The following is a 14,448-nucleotide window of genomic DNA, read 5'->3' on the forward strand; positions in this document are numbered from 1 at the left end:
GGGCGGGGGACGCCCGTGCGGCCGGTGCGTCTGCCCTCAGTGAGGCGGGGCGCGTGGCGGACGCCCCCGGGCAGGGGCGGGAGTGGTGGAGGGGCCGGACGGTAGTCTGTGAAAGGGGCGGTGAGCGAACTGCTCCTGTCTCAAGGCGAGGCTTGGCCTCCGGAGCAGAGACGGGGGGTAGCGGCGGCGGCGGCAGCGGCCCTCGGGCCGGCTGTTGAGGCGATGGCGGCGCCGGCCCCGGGGGCTGGGGCAGCCTCGGGAGGCGCTGGCTGTAGCGGTGGCGGTGGCGCGGGCGCCGGCTCCGGGGCCGCCGGGGCCGGGGGCCGGCTGCCCAGCCGGGTGCTGGAGTTGGTGTTCTCCTACCTGGAGCTGTCCGAGCTGCGGAGCTGCGCCCTGGTGTGCAAGCACTGGTACCGCTGCCTGCACGGCGATGAGAACAGCGAGGTGTGGCGGAGCCTGTGCGCCCGCAGCTTGGCAGAGGAGGCTTTGCGCACGGACATCCTCTGCAACCTGCCGAGCTACAAGGCCAAGGTGAGGGAGCCCCGCGCCACGCCGCTGCCCCCGGTCCCGCTTGTCCGGGCCGCTCTCAGTGCTTCTCAGCTAAGCTTTTGAGTCGGAAGCCTCGCCTCACTATCCCGCCTTTCCACCGCTCCAGTCAATACCTTACCTTACCTCCCCGCGCCATGGAGATCCTCTTCTCTTTGGGTTGAAGTTCTGCTCCTTAACCCACCCCACTTCCGCGATACACTTTTTGAAGGGCCAGGTGGTTTCCCATCCCTGGTTTCCGTCACTCATTCTACTTTCCACAGTCTTTACCCTTAAAAACAGACCACCTCATTGTTGTAGGTTTCAATACTCATCCTATTTTTCTCCCTGCCCTTTATTAAACCACCTTGGCTGCCTTAACATCGGCTTAGTTTCTCAGATCTTTGCTTTCACCGCACCTTTTCCAAGCTCTGATTTATAACTATCTTTTCTTTATTTTTGCCCAAGCACTCTTTAATTCCCTCCACTATGTTACAGGCTTATAAATGAGTGTGGTCCAAGGCATCGTGCTGACTTTCAACATAGAGGCTTTAATAGAACATCCTCCCATCGGCACCACTTAACAGTCATAATACTGCCATGTCCCACTATTATTAGCTACTTCCTTGCCACCTTTTTCGTAGTTCCACCTTGGTGTTGTGTCTCTTATGTTCTGTTTGTCATCTAACATGCTGATTCCATTTTTGCTGCCTTTTTTCCCCTGCCAGATTCTTGTGATTAGTCTTGCTTTCATATGCAAGTAAAAATGTCAAGTAGCAGTTAATGGTAGGACTGAGAGGATTCTTCAAGCAATATAAATAAAAGGCCTTAAACTTGGGTTCAGTTTGGATGGAAACAGCTCTTCAGAATAGCAGTCACCAAGAGCATATATGAGACAGGATGAAGTCTGACCTAGAATATGGTAAACATAAAAATACATTAACAACTAAAAAGGGAAAACATACCTTTTTAATGCTAGACTGCCAGTGGGGCCAAAATAAGGAGTAAATTTCTTTTCCATGTGAAATAGATGTAAAATGTATTCTTCTGTAATAAAACAGGTTTTAGTTTAATAAGATAAGGAATATCGCTTTTTAATATGTCAACTGTGAAGTTGTTTTTCTATTAAGTGAAATAATGTTAATTTGCGAGGACAGTATTTGTACATGGTAGATTCTCAATGGATACTAGTTGTAATTCATATAGTAGAGTGCAGTAGATTGCAGTTTTGTCTTACTGTGCCTGATAAACGTGTAGATTTCATGAGTCTTATTTTTTACTTTTCCATAAAGTTTATTGTTTTTACTTATTTTAAATTAAGACATTTTTGTAATTGGTCTGTAATAGTCATGTTCACATGATTCAAGATTCATATAATAATATGTAATAGATAATGTATTCATGTGAAGAATACATGATTCAAAAGAAGCAAAGTGATGTAAAGCAAAATGTCTTCCTTTTGTCCTTATACCACCGCCATCCAGGTTGGAGGCAACCTATGTTACCTATTTCTTCTGTATCCTTCCAGAGATATTTTAGGTTTCATAAGTTTTTAATACTTTGTATGCCTTTGTACTACTTGCACTATAGGTATTATAGACCTGTACTAATCACATGTACATTCAGATATTGCAGGACTTTTCTTGAATATCTTGAAGATAAAAGATTAATTCAGAAGGAGTCATATAGCCTAGTAGGGACGTCCTCAGTCTAGTAGAGGAGAAAAAAATATATAGAAATAACTAGTGGTTATTAGTTAGAAATGGTAGAAATTGTTGCTAACTGTTAGAGATATAAATATATATATATACTAGAAGTTTACTGAAAGAGATTTACAAGTTGAGTGGATGATTGTAGAAGGTTTGGGGTTGAGATTGTATTTGAGCTGAACTTTAAAGATGGGGAGAATGTGAACATTTTACTAAGAGGAAGTACCCTGAACAAAATCAAGGCAATGGAAAGCAGAGGGTTTGTACAGCATATATTTTTATTTAAAAAAATATGAATGTTAGGCACTATGCTCAGTTTTGCAGATGCAATGGTGAATAAAAACAGATACATACTCTTATGGATGCCTTGCCATATGGCACTTACAATCTAGTGCGGGGAAGTGGGTATTAATCAGATAGTCACACAGTTGTAAAATTGCATTTGTGTTAAGTCCTACGAAGGATGGATACATGATGCTCTGAATGTCAGTAATGGAGAATTTGAACTAAGTAGGGAGGTCAGGGAAGGCTTTCTCTGAGGAAATAATGCATGAACTGAGACCTGAATGATAAGGATAAATAGGCCAGAGAGAGAGAAGAGCCTTCCAGGAAGGAACCTGATGAGTATGAGGGACAGAAAATAATCAATGTGGCTGGAGCATAGACAGCAAAAGTGAGGCACGTTTGAGAAAGATGGAAGAGGTGGACTGGGGCCAAACAAAAGGAAGCCATTTTAAATTGTAAGCAAAAGGGGGTTAGGAGTGTGGGGATTGGTGATGTGATATTATTCCATTTTTTAGAGGTTATTCAAACTTAAGAATGGAGAACAGGTTGGAGGGGGACCTTAGAAATATGAGTATTAGGAAGTATGTAGTAAAAGAGATGGGGAGAAATTTAGAATAAATTTAGGAAATAAAATCTACAGGACTTGGCAATAGATTTGAAATAGGGGGGAGGAAGAGGGAGGTGCTCAGGATGACTCCTAGGTATCTGGCTTATATGAGATAGGGATTACCTGGGCTAGATTTTGGATGAATAACAATGAGTTCAGTTTTGGTAGAACAGAGTTTACAGTGTTTTTAAGACATCCAAGAGCTTTCAGATAGGCATCTGTTACAATTTGTAGCTTGGAGGAAAGGCTAAAGATATAAAATAGTTTAGTTAGATTGAATTGTGATAGGAAATATGATTGTATAGTTAAGCTGAAACTAGATATATCATGGAGGTCCTTGACATACAGCCTTCAGTCTGTAGTTTGGGCTTTGTCTTACAGCTGGAAAACACAGAAATTTGAACAAAGGAGGGACGAAGTAAGAGCTGTGCTTTAGAGAAACCAGTCCATAAGGTGAATTCAGGAAGGCAGGGGTTGGTGCCTATACCAGAGGTACTTAAGACCAGAACAAGTTTATAGAGCAGAGAAGGGGGTGGCTGGGAGAGGAATTGCAAGAAAACAAGTCCACATAGGTGGACAGCTGACTGGGTGAGGTGGGATGAAGAAGAAGGAAGGGTCAAATAGGATTTCCAGGGAGCCTGGGTAACTGAGAAAATGATGAGAACAGGCTTGGGATAGCATAAAACTGGAAAGTATTTGGAGTTGTCAATCTAATTAGGGTTTGTCTTCTTTTTTTCTTTTTGCGGTATGCGGGCCCCTCACTGCTGCGGCCTCTCCCGCTGCAGAGCACAGGCTCCAGACGCGCAGGCTCAGCGGCATGGCTCACGGGCCCAGCCGCTCCGCCGCATGTGGGATCTTCCCAGACCAGGGCACGAACCCGTGTCCCGTGCATCGGCAGGCAGACTCTCAACAACTGCACCACCAGTGAAGCCCCTAGGATTTGTCTTCTTTTTAAAAGTTCATGTTTTACATATTACCAAGTAACATCAGTTATTCCAGTCATACTTGGCATCTAGCTATAATTGTCTAAATTTCAGACGTACATCCTAAACTAGGTCTTAAAGCTGTTTGCTATAATGCAAAATCCAGGTTACGCATGAGACTGTGTAGCAAGAACTATAGATTGTTTTTATTTATTTGTGTATTTATTTTTCCATTTTATCTGATTTTTCACATTATCTCTAAAAGATAAGGACACTTAATCACAATACCATTAGTACATCTAAAGTATAAAGAAATTAATGATAATTCCTTTATATAAAAAGTTTGGTGTTCAAATTTCCAATTGTCTCATAAATGTCAAATGTTATATCTTTACTTTTCAGTTTATTTAAGCAAGATCTATATAAAGTTCCCATGACAAACAGTTGATATGTCTTTTAAGGCTATTTTAGTCTCCAGATACACCCTCCATCTCTCTCACCTCTTACCCCGGCAGTTTATTTGTTGAAGAAACCAGGTTGTTTACCCTGTAGAGAGGTTCCCTCAATCTGGATTTTGCTGATTTCATTCCCATGGTGTTGCTTAACATGCTTTCTGTCCTCTGTATTTCCTATAGAAGTTTGATGAATTTAGGTTAGATTAGATTTTTTTCAAGATATGTTTTACTAGAGTCAAGTGGTTGAGGTGTGTACAGCACTTTTAGGTGCTTAAAAGTGTGTTATAATAAGAACAGATCGGAAAAAATTTAGGTATACTTCAGGTTTACATCCTGTTTATGAAAATATGGGATACCTGAACCAAGGAGGTTTTTTGTTTTTGTTTTAATCTGTCCTCTGGAGTACAACAATTAAACAGTGAAGTACTTGCTAATGGTAAATGAGAACTGGATGAGGGGACTGGATGCTTGACTTCTCTTTGGGGCTCTTGTGCTAAGTACCTGTTGACTTTACGCCTGTGTCCCCATCCCTGAGTTGAAGTAGGTGAACTTTAACGTCTTTCCTGAAATTCTGTGATTCTGGAGTTGATTTCTCAGGTTAACTAAAGCAATAGGTCCCAGCCTTCAGCTGCTTTTGGGTTGTTTGAATAAAGAAGGGATTTTCTAAAAAACGTACAAACTAAAACCTATAAATTATTAAAACATGAGAGAATGTTATTATTTGTACAGAGTAGCAATTTTCATATTGTCTTTATTTTGGAAACTTAAAAAACTGGTGATTACTGAAGGTCAACTATCCTGTCCTGGCAGTGGTAGCTGCTGTTAATGACTATCTCTTTATAAATTTTAGTGATTGAATTTATGCTATCTAGGGGATTATTTGATTTGGTAGAATGAGAGTGGTGATGTCTCAGTGTATGAGTAATACCTAGCAAGGAGGCTGAGGATCTAAGATAGTTTGTGGTTATTAAAATTTTTCATAAACTCTAGAGCTGATATGCCTAAGTTCTCTATTTTACTTAAAATACAGTTCTTTTTGGTGGCAGCATTGCCAACACGAAAACTGTGCATATCTTAACTTTTTAATGTAAAAATATCGAATATAAACAAGAGTATAGAAAATAACCTCCCTATACCCATCACGAAGCTTTACCAGTGATTAATTCATGGGCAGTCTACTTTCATGTCTACCCTGCCCACTCTCCCATTCCATTCCTGGATATTTCAAAGCAATTCCCAGATATGTCACCCATAAACATTTCAGTACTATCTCTAAAATATAAGAATTCTTGTGTATATCTTTTGATGTGTTAAGAAGTCTATTTGGAGAAATTATACTGTGGTTTAGAATTTTAGTCAATAATGAAACAGCTGGCAGTTTTATTTTTAATGTTGCATAATTTATTATGTTAGGATCCCATGCTGAAACGTGAGCCATTTTTGAGAAATAATTATTGTATTACTTACAATATATAACTTTATTGTTTAAAAACATGTAGCCTAAAGTTTGGGTACTTTTTAATGTTTAAGAAAAATTAAATTTCTATTTCTTTTGTGTGCTTTCCATCTTTTCAGATACGTGCTTTCCAACATGCTTTCAGCACTAACGACTGCTCCAGGAATGTCTACATTAAGAAGAATGGCTTTACTTTACATCGAAACCCCATCGCTCAGAGCACTGATGGTGCAAGGACCAAGATTGGTTTCAGTGAGGGCCGCCATGCATGGGAAGTGTGGTGGGAGGGCCCTCTGGGCACTGTGGCAGTGATTGGAATTGCCACAAAACGGGCCCCCATGCAATGCCAAGGTTATGTGGCATTGCTGGGCAGTGATGACCAGAGCTGGGGCTGGAATCTAGTGGACAATAATCTACTACATAATGGAGAAGTCAATGGCAGTTTTCCACAATGCAACAATGCACCAAAATATCAGGTGAGGAACTGGCTTAATTTGTTTTAAATTTACAAAATTTTATATAGCAGCATTATTTGTCTTTTTGGTAACTTTTAAATAAATAGTGTAACTGGCCTTTTTTGGCTACTCTGACAATAATCTTTAGTATCTCAGTATTTGTTTCCTAATACGTATTCAATCTGAGCAATCTGTCTTTAAATCAGGTTGGCAAACTTTTTCTATACAGGGCCAGATAGTAAATATTTTAGGCTTTGTTGTCCCATACTGTCTCTCACAACTGTGCAACTATGTTGTTATAGCACAAAAGCAGCCGTGAATTATGTAAATGAATGAGCATAGCTGTATTCCAGTAAAACCTTATTTATAGACTGCAAGCCAGATTTGGCCCAGGGGCCATAGTTTGCCAACTTGTGCTTTGGATTGTAATCTTTTTTATATCAGGCACATCCAAATTTACTTTTTCTGGATACCTCACCCCCTCACCCCCACAAATGCACCTGTGTGCATGTGCATACATACTTACCCTCTGCTACTTATTAATCTGGATTGTATTTAAAGCGTCTGGAGGTGTCAGCAATTTCCATAAACATAGGTGAGTTCAGGCACACTACTGCCTATTTATTTATTTGGCCACCCCGCGCGGCATGCGGGATCTTAGGTCTCTGATCAGGGATCGAACCTGTGCCCCCTGCAGTGGAAGCACGGAGTCTTACCACTGGACCGCCAGGGAAGTCCCAAACTACTACATTTAAAAATTCTTTTTTAAAAAAATATTTATTTATTTATTTGACTGCATCAGGTGTTAGTTGCGGCACGCAAATTTTTCGTCGTGGCGTGCGGGCTTCGTGGTCCCACGGCATATGTGAGATCTTAGTTCCCTGACCAGGGATCAAACCCGGGTCCCCAGCATTGGAAGGCAGATTCTTAACCACTGGACCACCAGCAAAGTCCCTAAAAATTCTTAGCCTTAAGCCATACTCACTTGATTCTAGGGTCATAATTATAGTTCCTATTTGTAAAAGCTATATGATTACCATAGATTCAGCAGAGTGTAAAAAATAATAATCTGATAAGAACTTGGAAATTTTAAGGAATTATAGATAGTACATTTCAGAGGAACATGTGGTTTGAAAGCTCTAGCCTCAGTAATGACCTCAAGTGAGACATAATAAAGTAGAAGAACTAAAATATATCTCATTTCCTGATGTATAAAAGCCTGGAAGGATTTTCTTTCATAGAATCCTTTCCTTAACGTCCTTTCAGGCTCTGCAAATGCCCTAAGGAGAACGGACTTAATAATCATTGAAGATAAAGACCTATGACTAACCTTGTGACTTTGTAGTGAAAGTCCTTTATTCTTTATTTTTCAGAGAACATACTCTGTATGATTTCAGTCCCTTTAAATTTATTGCAGCATGTTTTATTCCCAGCATATGGTTTACCTTGATAAATGTCTATGTATGCTTGAATATATATTCTGTTGGATGGAATAGTCTATTAAGGACAGCTAGGTCAAATTGGTTGGTAGTGTATAAGTCTTCTATCTGCTTTCTGTATTTTCTTTCTACCTGTTCTTTCATTTACTAAGGAGTATTAAAATCTCCAACTATAGGTGCTGATTTATCTATCTCTTCTTCCAGTTTTGTCACTTTTTGCTTCATGTGTTTTGGAACTGTTATTAGGTGCATATACATTTAAAATTGTTATATCTACCTACCTGGTTAACTCTTTTATCATTATGAAATGACCTTCTTTGACTCTAGTAATATTCCTTGTCTTTACGTCTATTTTGTCTGATATCAATAAAGCCAATCCAACTTTCTTATGCTTACTATCGCAAAGTACCTCTTTTCCCTCATCCTTTTAGACTGTCTTTGTATTTAAAGTGGGTCCCCCAGACAGCATGTAATTGGATCTTGCTTTTTATCTAACCCAGTCTCTTGATTTGAGTAGTTAGTCCATTTATATTTAATGTAATTGTTGGACTGCTTGATATCATCCTTGTTTCTGTGCCTCTGAAGCTGTGTTCTTTTTTTCTCTCTGTTTTTTGGATTCATTACTTTCTGTTGTTCTGTCTTCAAGTTCATAGATTTTTTTCTTCTTGTCATTTGAACTCTGCTATTGAGCCAGACTAGTGAATTTTGGGTATTGTGCCCCTCAGTTCTAAAATTTTCATTTTTATAGTTTCCATTTCTCTACTGAGATCTCTATTTGTTCATTTATTAATACTATATTTTTCTTTAATTCTTTGGGTATATTTTATAACTACTTTAAGTCTTTGCCAAATCCAGCATCTAAGGCCCACTTGGAGTCTGTTTCTACTGACTGCTTTTTTCTCCATGAGTATGAGTTACACTTTCCTGTTTCTTTTCGTATCCAGTCATTTTTTAAATGAAAATTGGACATGGTAGATAATATATAGTAGTGACTCTGGAATGTTTTGTTTCTTTAGAAGCTACTTTGTACTTCTGAAAACTGTAGGTTTTCTTGTTCTAGTAGGCAGTTAACTTGCCTGCACTGAAACTATACAGCAGCTTATGTCTTTATTCAGTTTTTTTGGCCTCTAGCTGCTACTTTTTCTGCCTGTTTCCCTGGGGGTTTCCCCTGTGTTTGTGTAATACAGTCATCACATGAGGATTTGGGCAGAGTTTATTTTCAGATTTTGGGGCTCATCCTCTTTGTGGTTTTTTGCTTGCAGAGTTCCTCTAAGTTTCCAGTTGCTCTGCTGTCTCCAAATTTTGTCCTCTGACACCTAAAACTGTAAGACTGTCTTTCTGCTCTCTGTGCTATGTGTATGTATGCTGTATGCTCAAACGTAAAGCAAACTTGAAGATTTCACTTGGAGTGGTTCTATTTTGTTATTTTCATCTTCTGTAAAACAGGGATAACTCCTAGGATTGATATGAGAATTAAATGAGATAATATAAAATCACTCAACAATACTCATGAAAATATTAGCTTTTATTTCCTTTTTTTTTTTTTTGCGGTACATGGGCCTCTCACCGCTGCGGCCCCTCCCGCCGTGGAGCACAGGCTCCGGACGCGCAGCCCCAGCGGCCATGGCTCACGGGCCCAGCCGCTCCGCGGCATGCGGGATCCTCCCGGACTGGGGCACAAACCCGCGTCCCCCGCATCGGCAGGCGGACCCTCAACCACTGCGCCACCAGGGAAGCCCCTAGCTTTTATTTCTGATTTTTGCTGTTGTTCGTGTTTTGTTTGTAACAGTAGTGATGATGGTGATTTGGAGGTTCTTAAAATGGGGTTAATCTGTGAGTTGGGCAGAGGGAGAGAAAAAGTAGATGTTGGTAGTTATTTGTGATAGGAAATACAATGAAGGAAAGTAATGATAGCAGCAGGGGGTATCATAATTTGGAAGTATTAAATTATGGTGTTTTGATTGCAAATGTTAGGACTTTCTGCCTCCAAGTATATAGATGCAACAGCCTTTAATACATGCAAATTATAAGGATAAACATGCTCTTTCTTTGTTTACTTTTCCAAATGGGAAAAGAAATGGGTAATTGTGCTTCCAGTTTAGTTTAACAATCAGTACTGCTATTCTTACAACAAACGGGTGTTTCAGAGTAGTGGACCACAAAGTGATTGTTTAATAAACCTATTCTGCATCTTTAGAACCTATAGTCAGATTTGGCTATTCATGATTATGTAAGTTCCATGTTGTATGTAGAACTGCTTTGTAAATTTTAAAGGTTGTGGAAGTGTTTTATTATAGTAATTTTTTTTATTGTGGTAAAATATACACAACAATCTTTATTCTTTTAACTATTTGTAAGTGTTTAATTCAGTGGCATTAAATACATTCACAATGTTGTATAACCATCATCACTATATATACCCAAAACTTTTTCATCATCCCCAGCATAAACTCTGTGCCCACTGAACAATAACTCCACATTTCTTCCTCCCCCAAGCCTCTGGTAACCTCTATTCAATTTTCAATCTATATGAATTTGAATATTCCAGGTGCTTGATACAAGTGGTATCATATAATATTTGTATTTTTGTGTCTGGCTTATTTCTCTTAGCATAATGCTTTCAAGGTCCATTCATGTTGTAGCACATACTAAAATTTCATTTCTTTTTAAGGTTGAATAACATTCCATTGTATGTATGTACTATAGTAATTTGAGAAAATTTAGGTAGCCTTTTTTGGTAAAATATGCCAAGTTATAGATTTTAGTGGTAACCTTCTTAAGAAAAGTCTTTAAAAAGAATAAATAAAATCTGGGGACTGTTCAGGAAGAATATTTAAATTTTCAGTATTAAATATAAATCCCACACAAGTCTTAAGTTTTTTTTAAAAAAACTATCAAAACAAACATTTATGATGAAATTGATGTATGTTCTTTTTCTAGATGTTTCTCCCTGACCAAATAACTTTTTTGGTTTTTCTAGATAACTTTTGAGATATACATATTCTTAATAATATTTTCAACTTGATTACATCTAGCTGTGCCTTTGATGGGTTTTCTTCTTACCTTCTTTTGATGTCTGTTTGCAGATAGGAGAAAGAATTCGAGTCATCTTGGACATGGAAGATAAGACTTTAGCTTTTGAACGTGGATATGAATTCCTGGGGGTTGCCTTTAGAGGACTTCCAAAGGTCTGCTTATATCCAGCAGTTTCTGCTGTATATGGTAACACAGAAGTGACTTTGGTTTACCTTGGAAAACCTTTGGATGGATGACAGTGGCTTTCTTGGGATGAAAGACAGAGTGGAGGAGATACCTGCTTATGGAAAGTAGAATCATGAAGTGACAGTGTCATACATGCATGCCCAAGAAACATCCTGAAAAAACACATGATATTGTTAACTGGAGAAGCAACTCTACAGCAGAGATTATCTTAGTGTTTCCTCTTTTCTACTGGGCCAGAAAAATCCTCAGGGTTGCAGTTGGTTGAGTGGGCAGTTGACATATGCATGTTTCAACAGATTTTGTCTCTAAGTTAGCGATGTGATATTTTCAACTTTTAAGGTGAGATCTTAGAGATGGTGTAAAAGGGATAAGATAGGGAACTAGCAAGAGTTTTAAGTAGTGTGTTTGTGAAGAAAGACTGATCCTGTTTTACAACTGCCTGTTTTTTCTCCAGACCCTTTTTTCCAGCCAGCTTGACTATTAGAAAAGTATGAAACTGGTTGGATTTTATTTAATATTTTTAATATATTGAGAAGCATGGTCTGCCTGGACTGCACTTCTCTAACGGTGAGATATAAAATTGTGCAGCTATTTTAAAAGTTGTATATACAATATGTGTGTAAAAAAAAAAACTGTAAAAAAAAAACAGGACAAAGGAGTTGCTTTGTTCTAGTTCAGTTTCTTAAAAACCACTACATGGTACAAAATTAGAATAACATTTAGGGACAGTTTGGTAACTACAAAGAAGAAAATTTTAAGAGGAGATGTGTTGTATTGGCTCATTTTGTATTATATTTGGCTTACAGTTTCCATGCCTATTACAGTCTGATTTATTTTTTTAACCATCAAAATTATTATACAGGTCCCTCAAATCTCCAGGCTAAGATTGAGGGAAGGCAAATCTATTTCTAATCATTCGTATATCAATAATAATAATAATGTGCATCTTATAGAATCTGGTTTTATTTTTTGACCTTGCAAGAAAGTGTCTCATAAGAACAGAGAGCATTGCCATTTGTTCTTATAGGCCTCAAATATGAAAGCTGTTAGTCACAGACCTTAAGAAAATAATTGATCAATGGTCCTTTTATTTTGTAACTTTATAATGCTGTAGATATTATAATTTTTTAATTTCATATTGTTTACATCATGCAACAATCTAAGCCTCAAACTCTTTATTGGGGTTGTCAAGAAAATGTTTACTCATCCATCTGAAACAGTGCCAACCTGAACCCAGCTTAAGAATGTTCTTTATCTCATTATAAATAATTGCCCCCATGGGACTTGAAATAAAATACCTTATGCTGGAAACTTCAGGTTGGTGATATTTTGAAGGTTTTATTGTAGAAGAGTTTAACGTTAATTCCTATTCAGAATTTTTGACTAAGAAACCTGATTTCACTAATACTCTTTCAAATTAATAATTCAACGTACATGAGCTGAGATTTTCTTTTGTTAGAAAGGAAACAAACATCTTTCTGTATGAAAGTATAAATTGTATGGTTTCAGATACATCTTTGTGATAAGAAGTGACTAAGGCAAGTGGAATCTTTGTAGTTTTTAGGTTTTGCTGTATGCATATTTTCTTTTGAATCTAAAAAAATTAGGGACAGCAAGCATCTGGCTGTGGTTCTTGGGTTGCTCCTTGCGAGTTAATATTATCAGTACTCCTGTGAAACAAGGGATTTCAGTCATGAACAAAGATTTCATTTTTGCCACCTGAAAGGTTTACAAGTATTTGTTGTGTATTTGGTGTGTTGCTTAAAGGTGTAATCTGTTAAAGACCCTTTTTGATACCCACATCAAGAAAGAAACCTCCTAGAAACCATATTTAATACTACAGAGTGAAATTATATGTTAAATGTATTAGAGAACATAGCTGCTACAGAAATTGATTTTTCTTGGTGTAGAACAACTCAATTTGGCAAAGTTTAAAATTTAATTAAAGAAGAGATCTGGTTCAGGATAAAGATTGAACTAGTTAGAAAGCTATAAGGTCTTTTAAGCACTTGTTTCTTTTTCAGATTGTGATATGGTCAATTCAAGAGCTTTTGCTCAGAGTTTTGTTTATATCTTCTGTTTTGTCTTATTAGTAAACATTCATTTGTAACAAAGTTTTGAAGGTGCTGAATGGAAAACGGAAACACGTGGTTATTGCATATTGAACCTAGAATCAAATGATTGCCTAAATATTTAATAACAAGCCATTCTTGTCTCAAAGACTTAAATTCTTTAATATCCAATTTGCAAATTTTATAAAATGGAGGTTCATATTTAGCATGAGCATCAGGGGAATGAAGAGCCTTCATTTATAACCTGGTAAATTAATTTGTTACTGGAGACCAATAGTAGTTGTACAGAATACTAAGACAAACTGTTATAATGTTTGAGGAAATTGAATCTCTTTTTCATTGGTGCTGAGAGAGCACTTAGGTAGAAGCCAGTTGCCTCTGAATATTGAATATAAATCATCTAAACCAGTGGTTCTCAAACTTGGCTATAGTTTGGAGTCACAGGCATTTTGAAAAATATTGATGCTTGGGTCCCATACCCTAATATTCTGATGTTGGTCTGGGCTATGACATGACCATAAGGATTTTTAAAAACTTCTTAGGTGATTTCAATATGTTGCCAAGGTTGAGAACCACTGATCTAAATTCACCTTAAGTTTTCTCATCTGCAAAAAAAAAAAAAAAAAAATCCTTGCTCCCTCCCTTCACTACCTCATAAGGATATTGGGGGTAAAGAAGAAAATAATGGGAAAGTGCTTGTGCTATGGATAAAAAGTGCTATTGAAAGGCAAAGTTATATTTGTTGTATTTCAGCTGAAACTATGATCAGGAAGAAATGTGTAATTGAATTTGCTCTGTTGACTTTGGAAACCAGGAGCACTCTCTTTGGTTCTTAAATTTAGCAAAGCGTGCAGATGGGTAAGAAAACATTACTATTACTCTTATTCATTCTATGGTCTTCTGTCATACTTGGGATAGGCTGGTTTAATTATCTGGTTTTACACAGGAAAGAAGAAATATTAAGTTTTAAAGTCTGTAATGGTCAATGGCTCACAATTCATTAAAACTTTTCATACAAAGAATTCTGTGGTTAATATATGTCATTTCTTAGTTGCCGTTATTTTTTCATTATCTGACTTTTGAATATTGAACCATTTATTTCACCTCCTTCATTCTTATTCCTGTAAGTTTGGATATAGATTTGATAAGGCACCTAAAGCAAGTAGGTGTTGCTCAGTTGAATACTTCAACTCATGGTTCCGTGATTAGGCATCTTCCATCTTTTAGATACGATTTGACCTGGGAGAGAGAGTTTTGAAAAGAACAGAGCCCTAACCCACATAGTAGGTATTACAATTAA

General features: G+C 37.9%; 1 protein-coding gene across 1 annotated transcript; it reads left to right on the top strand.

Moving 5' to 3' along the window:
• Window positions 1-116: 116 nt before the first annotated feature.
• Window positions 117-14,177, top strand: FBXO45 (F-box protein 45). The gene is made up of 3 exons (XM_082839186.1): window positions 117-531; window positions 6,080-6,436; window positions 10,941-14,177. Exons 1-3 carry the CDS (start codon window positions 223-225, stop codon window positions 11,124-11,126), a joined length of 852 nt encoding a protein of 283 aa, XP_082695312.1. The 5' UTR covers window positions 117-222; the 3' UTR covers window positions 11,127-14,177.
• The last annotated feature ends 271 nt before the right edge of the window (window positions 14,178-14,448 follow it).

This window comes from Leucopleurus acutus (assembly GCF_964270905.1).
Source record: "Leucopleurus acutus genome assembly, chromosome: 5".
NCBI lineage: Eukaryota > Metazoa > Chordata > Mammalia > Artiodactyla > Delphinidae > Leucopleurus > Leucopleurus acutus.